Source organism: Amblyomma americanum, chromosome 2 (genome assembly GCF_052857255.1).
Source record: "Amblyomma americanum isolate KBUSLIRL-KWMA chromosome 2, ASM5285725v1, whole genome shotgun sequence".
Taxonomy (NCBI): Eukaryota; Metazoa; Arthropoda; class Arachnida; order Ixodida; family Ixodidae; genus Amblyomma; species Amblyomma americanum.
This window is the reverse complement of record NC_135498.1, coordinates 204,226,439-204,245,365: the sequence shown is the minus strand read 5'-3', so window position 1 is coordinate 204,245,365 and position 18,927 is coordinate 204,226,439. Positions and strand designations below refer to the sequence as shown.

The 18,927-nt window shown below is 49.3% G+C and overlaps 2 protein-coding genes across 2 annotated transcripts in view; both read left to right on the top strand.

The window, feature by feature from the left end:
• Window positions 1–1,815: 1,815 nt before the first annotated feature.
• Window positions 1,816–18,927, top strand: part of LOC144119413 (uncharacterized) — a 599,791-nt gene continuing 582,679 nt past the window's right edge. The window contains exons 1-2 of the mRNA XM_077652039.1: window positions 1,816–1,960; window positions 9,469–9,518. Coding sequence (XP_077508165.1) covers window positions 9,469–9,518 — 50 coding nt within the window. The 5' untranslated portion in view covers window positions 1,816–1,960. The remainder of the gene's footprint in view (window positions 1,961–9,468; window positions 9,519–18,927) is intronic.
• Window positions 11,251–18,099, top strand: LOC144119334 (uncharacterized). Its single transcript, XM_077651982.1, has 2 exons — window positions 11,251–12,240; window positions 18,096–18,099. Exons 1-2 carry the CDS (start codon window positions 11,432–11,434, stop codon window positions 18,097–18,099), a joined length of 813 nt encoding a protein of 270 aa, XP_077508108.1. The 5' UTR covers window positions 11,251–11,431.

Sequence of the window (18,927 nt, the reverse complement as noted above, 5' to 3'; positions counted from 1 at the left end):
CGCAAGAAGAAATGTTCTCCCATTTTTTCCAAAACGTGTGTTCTTTTTCGTCACCGAGATCGTGTAACGCGGGAGATTGTTGAAGCCTATCATATAGAGGAAACGGGGCATACATGTGTCAGTGACCCTTCAGTTGGATTGTCTGAAGGAGAGATAAGTTATTTGAAAGAGCGATTGAAATCCGTGTGTTAATCTCTTCCTGTACTTCGGTCGGCAAGTGGCGTGCGATTACTTTGGGTTGTTTTGGTTTTTGTTGTATATATAGAAGCCTCTGAATAAAATTTCTTGTAGTTGCGAGTAGCGCTGTGTCCCCTCTGTGTCGTCGTTTGATAGCGCCAGGTTTTTTCATAATGAGAGATATCCCTCAATTATCCGAGCGCTGTCTAGACGGAAAGGCTGTCTGAAGCTAACTAAACCTGAGAGATACTGCAGGGAATCATTATTAAGGCCACCTCAACGGCCAGAAACTAGGAGACAAAAATAGGGATATAGTCAGGGCCCTTAAATGAAGATCTCCAATCAAGTGCCCTTGAGTAAATGCCAATAGCTGCCTCTTCATTTTGCTGCGAGGTGTCTGTAAAATGGCAATATGGTTACGAAAATTGTCTAAATACTCCTATATCCTGTATAGCACCCGGTTATTCATCTTCTTCAAGGCGGAACATCTGTTCTGCGCGAGAGAAAGAGAGAAAGAGAAAAAAAACATTTGTTGGTGATTAATTAGAGCAGCCGGGTGGTCGGGGCCCCTAATTCAAGGCTCCACTGGCGGCAGCTGACTTGAGGGCTAGCTGGATTACCCAAGCTTGCTAGTCCAGATTGTCGCTGGTGAGGGGCTCCTCCCTCTGCTCATGTGTCAGGTGTGGCACTATTAAATTTTTCTCCGGTTTCTCCTGGCATCCCCAAAATGTATGGTAAACCATGGGGCTTGCTCCGCACCAAGGGCAGTAACTTGGGTATTGTGGTGGTCTGATCTTGCGTAAAATGTGAAGGCCTGGATATGTTTGTATTCTCCTCCAGTCAATGGCATCTGAGGAAGACAGTTGCTTGTGTGCCGGTGAGAAATGTCTTTCTAGCAAGGTGTTCTAGCCTATCACCGTATGGCCCAAGGATAGGGGCGGGGTAGGGATGGGGATTCGCCCTGTATGTGAGAGCTCGGGCTAGATCATTCGCTACTTCCTTTCCGACTAGGCCTTCGTTAACAGGTGTCCATGTTATTCGGTGTGAGTGTGAGAGTGTACTTTATAGTGTGCTCACCGTTCCGTGAGGTTTTTCAACAGGTCCGTCACGACGTGCGAGTCCGTCACGACGTGCGATGACTTGCCCTGTCGGTTTTGAATCCTGATGGTGATGGCTACGGCCAGTGATTCGGCTTTCGCAGGGTCCTTGTCATAGATTGAAGCCCTAATGATCGGCCTCTTCTTTTTGTCGACCGCAGCAATAGGGAACCTACCTGGCTCGGCATAGGGCCCGATGCCCACATATCTGCTTCCGGGTCTTTTGATAGTTTTTTTTGCCAGTGCTTTGTCTTTGGCTCTCCTTCTGTCCTTCTGCCGCTCCTGGCTCATGTATTTACAGGTTTTAAGATCTGGCTTTCGCTGCCTCAAAAACAGTGCAGTCTCTATGTACTCTCAGAATATTTCGTTTTCTTTGCGCTCAGCTTAAGTACGGGAAGAATATGCTGGCGTATCTAATAAATTTCTCATGCAATCTCTAGCGTATAATCTTCGGAAATGTTTAACTGCTCAGCCGCCGCAGGAAGGCAGAACAAGCTAAAGAAGGAAGCGCGTTCGCCTTCTAGACGAGGTAGAAGTGGCGCCGCAGCACGCGCGGTGCCAGCAGCCTCGAGCCACCAGCAGCAGAGCTCCAGGTCCCGGCGGGAACCGTGCCAGGTCGACCGGAGGAGGACCTCTCTGTTCTCTGACGACCAGTGGACAGCGTCGCGCCGCCAGCAGCTGCAAAGGTGAGTGCCGTCGGCTGCCTTCACATGGCGAAGGCAAAGCGCCATGGCCCGCTGTAAGCTTGTGTCGATATGCGCCTCAAACGCACAGCTACCGTGCGGCATATGCCCTTCACTCTTCTTATCCTCCTATACCTTATTGGTTCATGCGGGTATTTGGCGTTTGCTTGCCAGCCAGAGCTGTGGCTGCCATGAAAATGTCTCTGGAAAATGCCAGCTTTGAGAGAGGCACGTGCGCGCACGCAAGCGCTTTTACCGTGTGACCAGCCAGGCGCTCCAATGCTTTAGTCCCCAAACAGAACCTCGGGCGACCTGCACTGAAGAGGGCATATGTGCAGACTTTTACTCTTTTGCAGACTTCGCAGACTTCTACAGCGAAATATTTGGGTTCATTTCGCGAACTGGAGAGTATGCAAGATGCACATTTCTTGTTGCCATAGTATTCTCAGTTCTAATTTTAATCTACAGCGATAAGCAGCGGTTTGCCTGCTGCGCATGACTTCGCCGCGTCCTATCACGTTCAGCAGCTTGGTTCCCACAAAGGCATGATCAGGTCTGTTTCCTAGTGTTGAATATTTGCTTAGTTATAATCCTGGGGCTCTCCAGCCACCCAGTTATTGCGATCTTCACTGGTAAAACTTTTCTATTGTGGCGTTTTAACTCTCGAAAATAATTATGGAGGCACATTCTCGGCTTGTTCCGAAAATCCGGCCGCATGTTCTTGTACGCCAACTACACCTTTCCTCAACTGCAGCTTGCCGCGCTGGCGTTTTTATTTAGTAAAGACGAAAAAGGCTCGGTTTTCTGCGCGGCTGGAAATGAGACTCATTGTATGGCCAGAAGCGCTGATCTCCCGTTTTTGGCCGCCGTTGCTCTCGCTTACCGAAGAATCCTATTATGCTTAACAGTAAGAAGCGTTTCGTTCTCAGGAGGTGCAGTGCAGCTTGAACGCTTTTGCAAAAAAAATGTAACGGAGAACAAGGAGCAGAGAGGATGCCTTATCTTTAGATCACTTGTGATGCTTGCCAGTGGAAGATTAATAGGACAATTATTTTAAAGATCATTTATTAAGAAAACACAAGAAAAGCAACTACATGACGCCGGTGGGATCCGAACCCACGACCTCATAAATTCGTGTCGTGTGCTCTACCAACTTCGCTACTGCGATGGCTTTCCAATCACCTGCTTTGGGGGGTATTTATGTGCAGTGTGAAAGAACCGTCAGAAGGCTCACCAGCGCCACCCTCCTCCGTAGCGGCGGACGTAGTACGTCCTGTATTACCGCGAGTGCCACGTAAGAACATTATCGTACAATTAGGGTGGAAGCAATGCTAGAACTCTTGTGCTACATTTGGCATGAATACTGCCAGGAACTGAGCCCTGGTTAGCTATTGAGCAGACAAGGCAAGGTAAAAGGGGGGCTCGTTATGACATAAAATGACGGAATCCAGCAGTCACCAAAACCATGGAGCATAGAGGATGTTTTTTTCTAATTTGTTGTGTTCATCAATGGGAGATTAATAAGGTAGCTATTTTATACATCACTTATTTCAAAACAGAACAACCACATGCCGCCGGTTGGATCCGAACCCATGACCACGTGATGTCGCGTCCGGTGCTGAGCCGGTCTGGTGCTCTATGAAGAAAGCTATTTTAGCAGCAACGGCGGACGAAGAAATTGCGCCGGTTGCATGGTTGCGTTGCTCATTGGTCAGAAAGAACAGCCAGAGGCTATTTACATACAGAACAAAAAATGTGCCGCCACCATCTGGAAGACGTTGAACTAACGAGTGTAAGCTGTTTGGTAGCACAATGTATCGTCCAAGCGATGTATTACCACGTGATTAGGCTACTTTTCCATACCTCACGGCGAGCGGGCGCCTAACACCTTGAGGTCGGATATTTTGGGCCAATTTGGGCCGAAAATGTTTTTCGACGTTTCGGAGGGCTATTTTTTCTTACCTTAAGGCGGTAGGTGCCCAGCCGCCACGCGGTATGAAATTGTGAACTGCCGAGTGCGGACATCACGGCCGCCATGTTCACCCTAACCATAACTATAGATAAATGATATTGGTGCCTAACATGTTGTACTCTCCGAGCCCGTTACGAATATGCCATAATTTAAATCAAGACACTATCGGCCAATTATTAGCAATTAAATTTAAGCCTAAACATAACTAAACAATAACTTCATTAGTTAATATTGGTGTCTGATGTGTTCTATTCACCTAGAGGATTCCAAATACCGAATTCGATTTATGATGAGCTCAATATTTACTAAGTTATAAGCGGTTAAACATAGTCGGCTGACTAGCTAATTATGACATCACAAAATCAGTGACCTCACAAATCAATCACCCATTCGACATACAAATGACGTCACCAATTATCACAAATTGGGTTGCAAAATCGATTTTTTATGGGAGCCGCCATCTTGAATTGCTAGGAGAGAAAATTTCACGCCGAAGGGAGGTGGTAGCAGACCCCAAGAAATCGAGAAAAGTGATTGATAAGAGCTAGCGGTCTTAAAAAAGCTTCCCTCAGCTACTAAAGCCAACAAAGTAACATTCCATGTTACTGCTTTTTCTTCACGCCATCTTGAAAACAGAGGCCAGTCTCGTTCCATCGACAAAGCGCGGCTAAAAACCACTTAACATCACGCAACACGCTCTTAAATAACTAAGCACGATATTCTGGAAGCGGGCGGCGATGCCGCCGAGAAAGGGTTTAGGCGCAGTGGCTCGCATCAAGCGCGTCTCCCTCCCCCTGATTTCTCGAGAGGGCTCGAACCATCCCGAAACCTAAGTCCTCGCGCGCCGCTTTGCCTTGGTCGCGCGGAAAGGAGGGTCAGGGTCATGACCTGAGACGCGCTAGCCGGAGCCAGAGCATTCATGCGTGCTCTACAAATATGTTTTCCGTCTTTTTGCCACGGGCCGCTGCGGCGCGAGCTGCCTTCACCCTATCGCTTGCCTCCTAGCGCTCTATTCTCTATTGCCGTCCTTCATCCTCCCCTGCTGCACTCTCGTGTTCGCTCTCTTTCATTCTGAGATTCTCCCGTTCGCTCGGCTACGCCGAGGTGGACGGCGGCGCTCGAGGAAAGAACAGGCGACAAAGAAATGTGGACCCGTATGAAGGGTGACGAGTAGGCGGTGGGGGAAAAAACTTGATTGAAGGCCAGCACTAAACCCAGTGAAAGAGCACTTGCTCCGCTGAGGCCGCTTGGTCATCTGCTGAGCTCGATTAAAGCGTAGCACTTCAGAAAGAAGGGATAGGTAAGGACATTAGGAAAGGTAACGGCAGCGTTAGATGAGCACAGATCGTGTTCTGTGTCAGCCCTGATCTCCGGACAGGTCTTGCAGTGAGGTGTGACGACATCCGATAGTTAGGACCTTTAGTAGGATGAGGAAACTGAGTTTGCACTTTGCGAACGACGCCTGATTTTTCTGTGCTGAGTGACGGGTGACGTTAGGGGAAGACTGTGCGGTTTTCCTAGATATTCTTGCAGTGGTCAGTTATTTGCTCTTTGTACGTTGCGGCGTTTTCCACCGACGTTGGATTAGGTCATGACATCAAGGGCGCCCGGATGTTAATGTCGCAGTACCGTCGATGAACCAACTCCTTTCCCTTGATCCCACCGTGGCCACGTATCCAACGCAGGCTGATTATAATACTTGTATTGCGGTTATAGGATTTCGTTTGAATGCTATACAGTTGGCGTTGCATATTGCTGATGGCTTTGCTGGAGTTCGTGTTTAATGCGTAGAAATACTTCTTGTATGGCATGCACTATAACGTGAGTTTCTAGAGCTGTTAACTTGGGAGCGTTGGAAAATGACCTTTCTGTGCGAGTGAGTGGTTCTGTCTGTCCCGTTGCGTGTACTCCATACGCGTATGACCTTATGTTACAGCGTATGTGCATAACGTCATACGTTGTCTATTTTCGGTGACGGTTTGCTTGCGCTTGGCGTCGCCAGTCACGCACGTGTAGCATCACATTTTATTCTATGTTTCGAAATGCAATGTGTCATGGTAGTTGAGACCATTCGCTAACTTGTGTCAGGTCGATGGGGAAAGTGCAAAGGGGCTGCCGGTCACACGTGAAACTGCATCGCGTTGTGTCCTCTACTTCTTTCTGGTACACTGTATTTTGTGCTGCGTTTCAACTGTGAAAGAGCATCGGCTTCAAAATTGTTCAAATCTGTGTGACTCCGCACCTAGGGAATAAGTAGAACAGGTTGTGTAAGCGACAAGACACACAAATTGATTGGGCAACCTGAATGGTACCACGGACATTTCGAACTTGCTTTAGTGCCTCATGAGAATTAAGAATAAGAGGAGCTTGGTGACAGAGGGTTTCTAGACAGACCAGTGAAAACGTCTAAATTTAGTCAGTTCGAATATAAAAAAAGTGGGAATCTCAATGCTGTGCACTTTACGGTCGTTTGAGTGCACGTAGGGTAAAAAATAGAATCGTGAGCGGATTGCGGCGGCACTCATGCACAGAACTTAGATGTCTATCAAGGAAAAACTAGCTTCTGGAGACGTTTTTGAAGACACTAACAGCTAGGGGCCGGTATGATTGGTTGCTGCAACGTGACAATATTCCCTAGGGAGCGGTTGAGCTTTGAGAACCGGAGCAATGATTTTTTAGCTTTAGCTTGCGTTGGTTTGTATACTTTTTCAGGGTGGCCAATTTCGTGTTATCCTTAACCACACGAAGAGAACTGCCGAAGGGAGTGTTGACGTCACGATTGAATCCTTGAAAACCTGACCACTGGATGAAGGGTATAAAGTGTAATTTTCGAAGAAGGCACAAGGCGATGATTGATAAAAAGCAGCCACATGGCTGCCACCTTTTACGCTTAAGCAGCCCATGCAGAACGCTGTTCCCCACAAAAGCCTTTAGAATTCATGCTTGTGGATGGGATTGCAGATATATGTATGCAGAATACCATTTGGCTTCGAACGTTATAAATTTAGCTAAATTTACGCTATTCATACCCTCCTTATTGGTCCGAAGAGGTCCTTATCAAGTCGGCGGAGTGGAGGTGTTCCCTGTGACGTCAGGCCACGTGGCCCGCTGCGGAGAGGCGTCCCAGCTGCGCACGCTCGGAGCCTCGCCGCTTTGGTACCACGTGACAAGCGGGGATTTAACAGCTGCTTCTCCGGCACTGGTTGCTCACTCTTTGCCATGGATGAAGCGCGCGCCAGTGCGAGCACGTCAGCTCTAGGCCTTATAAGACGAATCATAGTTAAAGGTAGGGGATTTAAAGAGAGGAACTTGATACAGGTTTACGTAATTTGCAGAATTAGTTACGCTATGCCGTACTTGGATATAACAGCCGGAGAGAGGGATAAAATAGACGCCATCATTCGGAAATGTATTAAAAATGCACTAGGAATGCCAATTGGTACCTCGACGGAGTGACTGCTTGGGTTAGGAGTACATAACACGAGGATAGAACTAGTGGAGGCATTGCGCGCCTCTCATATTGAGAGACTCAGCACAATTAGAAGAGGCAGGGTGATCCTAAAAAAGCTTGAATTAGTCGCGAAAGAGGGATCGAAATGAAATTTTAAATCGTCAAGGAACGAAGGAACGCCTTGCCTGTTCCCCCTTTACCGAAAAATGTGCACCCGGACTTCAGCGTAGAACGCAGTGCCAAGAGAACCGAGGCTCTTGAACCTCGGTTCGGTAATATGGAGAAAACGGACGTAGCCTATGTTGAAGCGGCGGGTGGCAGGACGGAAGCGGCAGTAGCTCCGATCGCAATCGGCCGAGGGACGGCAGTTCTTGCGGCAGCGGTCCGAGGCCGCAACATAGAGACTGCGGAGGAAGTTCCTGTAGCGCTCACCTGCGTTTGAACAAAAGCAAAATTTGTAGTAAGATAGTAAGACTGCCATTCAAGATTTTATAAGAGGCAGGATCTCACCGGAGGCGGCCAAGATCATTAGCAACAACCGCTGGATAGGAAAATTCAGTTAATTTGGACAACCGCACACGCCACCGTCTCAGGGAACGAGGCGGCTCATGAGGTAACTTAAATTCTCTGCTTCCGGGCAGCTGTAGAGCCCGACGAGCTCTGTGGGAAAGAGAAGCGCCTGCAAAACTACTGGGAAATTGTTGCCCTTTAAAAACTTGGACGAAGGCTGGTACCTCCTCCCCCCCCCCCCCCCCCCCCGCACCCAAAAATAGAGCTGTCGCGCTGAGGCGACTACAAACTAATAGATTATTGAATCCGATATGGAAGTACCACGTATGCCCAGAGCTGAGGTGGCATGATAGATGTACACACTGTGGGGCCAGAGGGATCCTCCGCCACAGAATTTGAGTGCACGAACTCTCCAGGGGCCCGCAAAAATATTGATAGTAGAGAATCCTGGGAAACCCAGCTAAGAAGCCCAGACCCTGAGCTCCGGCGAACCATCGTCCACCTGGCAGAAGAGACCGCTAGCAGTCAAGGACTGCCAGCGAGCCTCTAACTGCGGACGCGTAACTCCCCGTCTCCCAGGCAGACGTGCCGAGGGCAGGAGAAACGTGTTTTCTGATGAAAATAGACTTCGTTAAATAAATAAAAAATAAGCAAAAAAAGCAAATAAATAAATAAATAAAAGAATTAATAAACAAATAAAACCGTCTGCTGAATGTAAAACACCATCAAATTTTGACCTTTGAAGTTTTACCTCGAGGAGCATAGCTTTCGTTCTAAAATTAAGGCTTTTTCAGATTTTCTGCTTGAGGCTATGTAAACTAACGAAGAGCGCAGATTAAAAAATCTGCTCCATAGAACCAATGTGAGAAGTGGAGTTAGGATAACAGAAAACTACCGATTTTCTTAATGGGCGAATTCATAGGCTGTAAACGAAAGAAAGGCGGGCGCATACCAAGTTTGCACTGGGTCCATTCTCAGAACAAGACTATAGGCACTGTTGACGTGACGAGACAGTGTCTTGCGGTCGCCGGGTTGAATGAGGAGCCAATCGCGAAAACCTCATGCTGCAGTTTGAATGCAGGTGGCTAACAAGCATGAAGGAAATAGATATGAGGAAATCAGGAGGGAGCCTCCTTCCTATAGCCTAGCTATAAAAGAGTTAAAAGCAGAGTCGGCTTCTTCGTGATAGCGTGATATCTATTACCTCTGTGTGCACGCATGCGCGGACCAACTCGACAAACTGACGGCGATCAAGTTCTTTGCTGTAGACGCTCGCGTCATGGCCCCACAGTTCCGCGCACTAAAACGTACCAAAGCGAAAACATTTGGGACTGACTCTGATAGCGAAAAACGGGCTTGTGAAGGCTGGCCGCTGGATGTCACGCTCCCGCCGGAGTTGTTTTCCTTTTTGCTCCCAAGTGACTTACCCTCTTTCATTACGAAGCGGTCGGCTTTGAATGTAGTTAATATTTAGAGCACTCCACCGCATCTGTAAATTGTGTAAATGGCAATTTCGCTTCGTTGTCAATAAACGTCTTGATACGAGTGCATCGCTGACTTACTTCTTACCGTTTGCAGATGGCGGAGGCGTCGGAGATGTCGATGTCTATGTCCGTGCAGAGTGCTTGGTGAGTGATTTTTCTATTGTAGAGGCGCGTATGAACTGGTAAAAAAGCGCGCAGGAAATAAACTGCGTGACTAGTAGATGAGCGCGCCCGAGAGTTGCCTACGCTGCCATCGACCACCAGGCGTTGACGAAGACATCAAATTTGGTATCGATGTCGCACTTTTAAATCCAGAGGCGGGAATTTTGAAATATAATTTTCTCAGAAATAATGAATCATTTCTTGCTGACTAGCAGTAGCAGAAACGAAGAGCCATGGAACATATCTTTGCTCAAAATATAACTTCGTTGCTTGGAGTGTTCCTTCAATACACTTCAATACACTTCACAGTTTTTTCTTCTGGCTCGTGTTTATACCCAAAATTGTTCTACCTCTGCAGTCTCCATCAGGGCAATACGAGTTCCGCACTTTTGGCAACAAATCTACTTGTGCGCTTGCTGTTGACTTATCCACCTGGTACGAATGCACCACGCACCCTCTGCTTCACTTCAGTTTCTTGATGTAGTAAACACCTTTTTATGTGTGAATGTGAAAAAGAAAGCGAGACTAATAATGACTGGCGATATTAGCTCAACATACGTAAATTGGCAACGCCGATGTTCTGTTGGTATTGATTCGTCTAACGGAGAGAAACTATAAGAATTTATGTTCGCGTATAACCTAAAACGATTTCTGCAAGAGGATACAAGAATAACGCCCAATTCGCGGTCTTGTTGGACTTGGTATTTCTGTCAAATAATATAAAAGAACACACTGTTAACGTTCAAGGTGGTGTTTCCGACCACAAGATGATTGTTATCGCCATACCACTTAGAATCAGTTAGTTTTCAAGGCCTTATATCCTTGTTCGCGTGAAGGATTATGAGCGTGTGGACGACACTTCCATTCTTGACTACCTGCAATCTGCCTTTGATGATTTTGAAATTGACTATTATTGCAAAACAGTAGAAGAGCTGTGGCAGCAATTTAAAGCATTATACGGCCCTCCGTTGACAGGTATAATCGAAATCGTGTAAAAGAGACGAAGCACCGAAGCCCCTGGATCACCAGGGACATAATTCATATGAAACGTAAAATAGAAAGACTACGTGAAAATAAAATTAAACGTATTCAAGTTTTGCCACTTCGTGCTAAGCTGAAGAAAGTGCTGAAAGCAGCTAAAAAAGTTCTTCGATGAAACGCTTAGCTGCTTCCTCAAAACGTCACCGCAAAAGTTCTGGCGATACCTTACTGATCGGAAGGAGAAAATACAGGAGATTAAGTGCGAAAATCATGTACTGATAAAAAAGGAGCATATAGTAGATAACATTAACCACTTTTTCCAGTATGTATTCACCACAACCAAAGATTACATAGACCTTAGTTCAGAACGCTGGTTGCCTAGCGAAATGAATGACGTCATAATTTCGCAGGAGGGTGTATTTCCGCAGCTCCTCAATTTGGACGCTAACAAGGCCAATGGACCAGACAACATACCAACACAGTTTCTCCGAAGATATGCCGAGTGGGCGTCGCGATACCTTAAACTTATTTTTCAAAAATCCTTGCACACACATTGTGTACCACATGACCGGCCGAATACACTAGTATTTCTGGTGTTTAAAGGGGGAACCGAACACTTGTAAATGACTACCGCCCAATATCTCTTACATCGATTTCTTGTAAACTTATGGAACATATTGCAACGGATAGAAGAAGAGATGAATGAAGACTCTTGGAAACGCGCGTGCTCTGGGATTCGGTGCTCTGTGCCTGGTGCTCTGTGCGGGCCGCCTTGTGCTCTTGACCTGTGTGCTGTGCCCGGGCGTTCTCGCGTCGTTCCCGCCTGGACCACGTAACATCTTTGGTGGAGGTGCGGATTTTACGCTGCGCACAACACGCAGCTTCGTAGTACTCGTCAGGCCGGGACTACCACCATGGCTCCACCCGGCCGGTCAAGGAGCCCCACTACCCCCACTACCCCTCCTTTCGTCATCATGGCTCCACCTCGCGACCCCGGCACGTTTTCCGGCACAGATGGCTCCGACGTCGAAGACTGGATTAACCTTTACGAGCGTGTCAGCAACTACAACAGGTGGGACCCTACGCTAATGCTCGCGAACGTCATCTTTTACCTCAATGGCACGGCGCGCGTATGGTACGAGACCCACGAGGAAGAGCTAACAAGTTGGGACACCTTTAAGGAAAAGTTGAAGACGCTATTCGGTAGACCTGATGACCGCCAGCTCGCCGCCAAGAAACAGCTGGCTACTCGAGCACAGTCTTCTACCGAGAGCTACGTGGCCTACATTCAGGACATCTTGGCGCTTTGTCACAAGGTCGACGCCGCAATGAGTGAGACCGATAAAGTGGGCCACGTGCTCAAAGGCATTGCCGACGATGCGTTCCACTTGCTTGTTTGCAAAGACTGTAGCTCAATGAACTCCATCATAAACGAGTGCCGTCGATTTGAGCAAGTCAAAGGCCGCCGCAATTCGCCGTCGTTTTCTCGCCTTCCCAACACGGCCGCGACATCTTCCTGTGAGGACCACCGATCACCATCCCGCACGCCCTCGGACGCCCCTGCCGTCACCGATTCAGTCACCCGGATCGTCCGACGTGAACTGGAGGCCCTCGCACCTGTGATATCCCCGCCCTCCGTCCCTGATACAACCCTGCCCGCTGTTTCGTTGATTCAGGCCGTCGTGCGGCAGGAACTCGCTCATCTGAACCTCGCTCCAGCAGTGTGCGCCATCAGAAGCCCGGACACCCCCCAGCCCCCTCCCTGTGCTTTTCGTCGCACCTATTATTCTCTGCCCCGTTCCCGCAATCCTAATGACTGGCGCACGGCGGACGACCGTCCCATTTGCTTCCGGTGCTCTCGCATTGGCCACATCGCCCGTCATTGCCGTAGTCCATGGTCTTCAACGCCCCGCAACGTCTTCCCCTCCTTCCACAGTCCCGCCTCATCCCACAACTTCTCGACCCGCGCCCCGTCCGAACCGTCTGCACCAGCCGTACCCCCTCCACGCCGATTCTCCCGCTCTCCGTCCCCGCAGGGCCGCCGCTCTCGTTCCCCCCAGTCGCCTTCTCGCCGCCGCTCCCAATTGGAAAACTAAGTGATGCAGCTCCCGGAGGTAACGCTGCATCAACGACCCGGACTACAAATCCTCTCTCGACCACTCGACCTAATCTCCTGAACGTCACTATCGACCGTGTTCCTGTGCGCGCCCTGATTGACACCGGTGCTCATGTATCAGTGATGAGTGCTGCCCTCCGCCGTCGCCTCCGCAAAGTCCTAACGCCTGCAACGTCCCGTGTGTGTGTCGCGGATGGTGGCACGCCTGCTGTGGACGGTATGTGTACCGCGCGCGTTACTATTGCCGGCCAGAGTATACCAGTTCAGTTCACCGTGCTGAACACCTGTGCCCATGACCTTATCCTCGGCTTAGATTTTTTGACTGACCATTCCGCCCTCATTGACTGCTCGGAGGGTGTTCTACACCTCGCCCTTCCAATGCTGGATTCAGACCCACTTGATGTATCACTGCGACTATTTAGTACCGCATATGCTCGCCTGTCATCCCGAACCGCCTCTTTTGTTCCATTGACCCCATCTCACCCAGTTCCCGATGGCGACTATCTCGTCACTCCCAATCTTGACCTCCTCCTGACCCGTAACGTTGCCCTACCTCATACCATTGCCACCGTCCAAGCCAACGTCCTCTCTCTGCCTTTCCTCAACTTCGGCCTCACTTCTCAAGTGCTACCGTCCGGCATATGCGTCGCTACGCTATCCCCTCTCGCTCCTTGCCACGTGGCTACGTTGCCCGCTACCCCAGTTCCAGAAACCGCCGCACCGCGCCGGCAGTCTCTTCTGTCGACCGACACCTTCACAACCATGATGGCTACCGACCTCCATCCCGATCAAACTGCCAAGCTTCGTGCCCTTCTCGAATCTTTTTCGGATATTTTTGACGTGAACAACACCGCGCTGGGTCAAACTCTCGCCGTCAGGCACCGCATTGAAACAGGCGATGCCCCTCCCATCCGCCGCCGCCCTTACCGGGTCTCTCACGCCGAGCGTCAAGTAATCAATGCGGAAGTTACTAAAATGCTAGAAAAAAAACATAATCGAACCCTCACACAGTCCCTGGGCCTCACCCGTCGTCCTTGTCAGGAAAAAGGATGGCTCATGGCGTTTTTGCATTGATTATCGCCACCTGAATAAGATCACTAAAAAGGACGTGTACCCCCTGCCGCGTATCGATGACGCGCTTGACTGCCTCCATGGTGCCAAATTCTTCTCGTCCATAGATCTTCGCTCCGGCTACTGGCAAATTGCTGTAGATGAACAGGACCGTGAGAAAACCGCTTTTGTGACTCCTGATGGCCTTTATCAATTCAAAGTTATGCCTTTCGGATTATGCAATGCACCAGCCACATTTGAACGCATGATGGATGCTCTTTTGCAAGGCTTTAAGTGGTCCACCTGCCTGTGCTATCTCGACGACGTCATTGTCTTTTCGCCCTCGTTTTCCTCTCACCTCACTGACCTTTCTCAGATCCTTTCCCTCTTTCGTCATGCTGGCCTGCAGCTCAACTCGTCTTAGTGCCGTTTCGCGCGCCGTCAACTCGCCATCTTGGGTCATGTCGTCGACGACACGGGGGTGCACCCTGACCCTGATAAGATCCGAGCCGTTAAAGACTTTCCTCAGCCACGTTCTTGTAACGACGTCCGCAGCTTCTTAGGGCTGTGCTCCTACTTTCGTCGATTTGTTGAAGGCTTCGCCGACATCGCCCGCCCCCTCACCGACCTCCTGAAAAAGGAAGCCACCTTCATCTGGGGACCCGACCAAGCACACGCGTTTTCCACCTTGATATTGAAGCTTACTACCACGCCAGTTCTGGCCCACTTCGATGTGACAGCTCCCACTGAAGTCCGCACAGACGCCAGCGGCTATGGCATCGGCGCTATTCTCTCTCAGAGGCAATCCGAACAGCACCGTGTCATCGCCTACGCCAGCCGCCTCCTCTCCGCCCCGGAGCGCAATTACTCAATTACCGAACGTGAGTGCTTAGCCCTTGTCTGGGCGGTTGGGAAATTCCGCCCATATTTGTACGGCCGCCCGTTTACGGTTGTCACCGACCACCATGCGCTCTGCTGGCTCTCATCACTGAAAGATCCTACTGGCCGCCTAGGTCGCTGGGCTTTACACCTCCAAGACTACGACTATACCGTGGTATATAAGTCCGGTAGGCTACACACTGATGCTGACTGCCTCTCCCGATATCCCGTTGACTCGTCTGATCATTCTGGCAGTGACACCGCCGCTGACCTCTTCTCGCTCTCTGCTCTTACTCACCTTGGCGATGAGCAGCGACGAGATATCGAGCTCCGCTCTATAATTTCCCGCCTCAGAACCTCTCCATCTGACCCTGCCCTGCGCCGGTTTGTACTTCATCATGACACACTCTACCGCAGAAGCCTGAACCCGGCCGGCCCAGACCTACTGCTCGTTGTCCCGAAGCATCTGCGCAACGACGTCCTCCACGAGCTCCATGACCTCCCCACTGCTGGACATCTGGGTGTCTAGCGCACTTACGCCCGCGTGCGTCGTCGCTTCTTTTGGCCCCGTCTCTACCAGTCCGTCCGCCGCTATGTTCGTGCCTGCGACCAGTGCCAGCGCCGGAAACGTCCAGCCACGCTCTCCGCGGGTTTGCTCCAGCCTGTTGATGTGCCCCCTGAACCATTCTATCGTGTTGGCTTGGATCTTTTGGGCCCGTTTCCGGAGTCCACCTCTGGAAACAAATGGATTGCCGTTGCGACAGATTATGCTACTCGCTATGCCATCACGCGGGCCCTCCCCACCAGTACTGCTACCGACGTGGCCGATTTTCTTCTCTACGACCTCATCCTCCGTCATGGTGCCCCCCGCCAACTTCTCACCGACCGCGGCCGTTGCTTTCTCTCTAAAGTTGTCGACGACATTCTCCGTTCCTGCTCAACAAAACATAAGCTGACAACCGCCTATCATCCCCAAACCAACGGTCTTACAGAGCGCCTCAACCGCACTCTCACGGATATGCTCGCCATGTACGTTTCCCGGACCATCGGGACTGGACATTGCCCTTCCATACGTGACCTTCGCTTACAATTCTTCTCGCCATGACACTGCCGGTTACTCCCCGTTCTATCTGTTGTACGGTCGTGAACCCCAATTACCTTTGGACACGCTGCTTCCGACATCTCCTTCCCCGCCTTCTGAATATGCCCATGACGCTATTGCCCGCGCCGACCACGCCCGCCAGCTGGCTCGCTCCCGCCTACAAGCCTCGCAGGTTTCACAGCAGGACTACTACGACCGCCGCCACCACATGGTAACTTTTTCCCTGGAGCCCTCGTCTTGCTTTGGTCGCCCACACGCCGTGTCGGGCTTTGCGAAAAACTAATGTCCCGCTATGTTGGCCCATACCGTGTGCTCCGCCAGGTCACCGCCGTCACCTACGAGATTGCCCCGGCCTTTCCGGAGACCACCTCCGGTGCATCTCAGAGTGACGTTGTCCACGTCTCTCGCCTCAAGCCCCTACGTGTCGCAATCCCTTGCCCCGCCCTCATTTCCACCGAGACGGTGTTTTTTTGCGACCGGGGGCCATGCAACGGATAGAAGAAGAGATGAATGAAGACTCTTGGAGGCGCGCGTGCTCTGGGATTCGGTGCTCTGTGCCTGGTGCTCTGTGCGGGCCGCCTTGTGCTCTTGACCTGTGTGCTGTGCCCGGGCGTTCTCGCGTCGTTCCCGCCTGGACCACGTGACAATATTATATCGAAGCACATCTTTCATCACCTAGAAACAAGCTTTTTACTTTACTTTACCCTCACCAACACGGATTCAGAGCACGCCTTTCCACCACTACACAACTCGTAGAGACAACGATTTGACAATGACGATTGATGCGAAGCAGCAGATTAACATAATCGCAGTAGATTTTGCCAAAGAATTTGATAAAGTGCCGCATAATAAATTAGATTTTAAACTGAAAAGAGCTGGAATTAATATGAATAGTGTAAAATGGATTAAAGCGTAATTAGGAAATCGTAACCAAGTGGTCAAAATGGATGGTCATGTGTACGACTCACTAGCAGTGCTTTCAGGAGTTTCGCAGGGTTCTGTTCTGAGACCATTGCTATTTTTGGTGTATATTAATGATATCTCTGCTGTCATAGAACCAAATGTACGACTAAAGCTATCCGCAGATGACCGTTCAACTTATTCTACAGTTAGAAATACGGCCAACCAGCTTAGAATTAAAAACTCTTTGCAGCCATTAAGCGAATGGTGCAAAAAATGAAACATGGAAATAAATTATTCGAAATCAACTGCACGCACATTACAATGAAGGCATCTTTTGTCCATATTTCATTGGTGACAAGTGTTTGGTAAACGTAGCTCAGTGTAAGTATCTAGGAATGACAATAACACAGAATTTAAATTAGGGCACACATATAGAAGAGGTATGTTCTAAAGCATACCAGAGGTTATGTTTTTGAAAAAAAAATGGAGCATGCTACACGGGATGTAAGACTAATTGCATATAAAGCTTTTGTGAGTCCAATCCTTGAGTATGCGTCAGTAGTATGAAGTCCTACACAGAATTATTTAAAGAAACAATTTGAAAGAGTTCCGAGGTACGCAGTACGCTTTATTTCGTGCCGATATCGAAGGACAGACTCAGTTACAGGTATGTTTTCTTCCTTTAACCAGGATTTATTAGAAATACGCAGACAAAAAAATCGGCTGAAGCTGTTAATCCAGATGCTCCAAGGAGAAATAAATATTCATAAGGAAACATACATACAAGCATCAGGCAAACGTAGTTCTAGAACAAATCACAGTCGGATAATTCAGCCGTACTACGCCCGCAGTGAAACTCTCAGACATTCCTTCTTCCTCTATGTAATAGAAATGTGGAATGACTTGCCAATGAGTATTGAGGAACAGAGTGATCTGCATGAATTCGAGCGATCTCTGGATAACCATCTGCTTGAAACTGCCATTTTATGCTTGACTGAATATACCGTTTTATGCTGATGTATTTAGTGCTTGTAAAGGACGCTGTTTTTTATGAAGTTTTCATACCCTCTCTGTAAGGACCTTCGCACAAGGGTTGACAGTTTTGTTAAATAAATAAGGGCGAGAGGTGGCGGGTGGGGGGGGGGGTTCGGTGGGGGGGGGGGGGTCGGCATGTGCGTGCGCACATGTAGGCATTTCTGGATTTTTGGCTGCCAGCTGTGCAATTTTGCTAGAAAAGAGCTTGATCATGGTTTTCATAACATCTGCAACGCACGCTCGCTTCTGCGAGCATCAGCGTTTGCTTGGCTGTACTCTCCAAGAAAACATCTGTAGCTCTCACTGATCACTTTCATGACCGCAGTGGCTGTTGAACTAGACCCTTTGTCAAATAACCAAACGGACGAACTAGCCCATCAGCAAACCCCGGTAAATGTACACGACATAGGCATATAGAACGGCAAAGCACGTCTTTTCTGCTGAGCACAAGCTAGTTATTTTGCGCAACCAGCGTGCCCGTTTCTCTACACAGGTGAGCGGCAAAGTGATGATCGTTCTGCGTCAAATCATGCGGTTGAAATCCGTGCAGGCGCACCAATTGCATGCCGATTGCAGCTTCATTCATATAGGGCAATGCTGTCCACTAGCAACGTAAAGGTTTGGCCAATTTCAGTGCGGAATGCTCCGAGAGGAATAGCTCAGCAGGAAAAGATGTGAGGAAAAGGAAAAAAAAAAGACACAAGCACCAACATTCAACTTTAATGCATGCCTGCCAATACGCCGAATTTACACATGGCAACAGGCCTCTCGAAAACTGCAAAATCAATAAAATCAGCAAGTGGATGCCAGGTACGACATGAAAAAAAAAGCAACACACATGATAATTAAAAATATCAGAGCTATTCACCAACGAGCCGCAGCACGTGGTGAACCTCTAGATGTAAAATGGCCGCCGCGGTGGCTAGGTGGTGATGGTGCTCGGCTGCTGACCTGAAAGACGCGGGTTCGATCCCGGCCGCGGTGGTGGAATTTCAATGGAGGCGAAGTTCCAGAGGCCCGGGTACTATGCGATGTCAGTGCAAGTTAAAGAACCCCAGGTGGTAGAAGTTTCCGGAGCTGTTCATTTCGGCGTCCCTCATAGCACGAATTGCTTTGGGACGTTAAACCCCCTTAAACCAAACCTTGCTGTAAACAGAGCTAAACAATGTAAAAAAATGGCATCGTCGACGGTTGATAACATGACATGGAAGGTGATAAGCGCCCAAACAGGCGAAATACTGATACAACTGGGAGCTTGCCCCGTGACAGACGCGGACTCACAGAAAATTGCGTCAAAGAAAGCGATGAGAAGTGCACCGGAGGAC

Coding starts and splice junctions, on each gene's coding strand:
- LOC144119334 (XM_077651982.1), top strand. CDS start 11,432: ATGGCTCCACCCGGCCGGTCAAGGAGCCCCACTACCCCCACTACCCCT.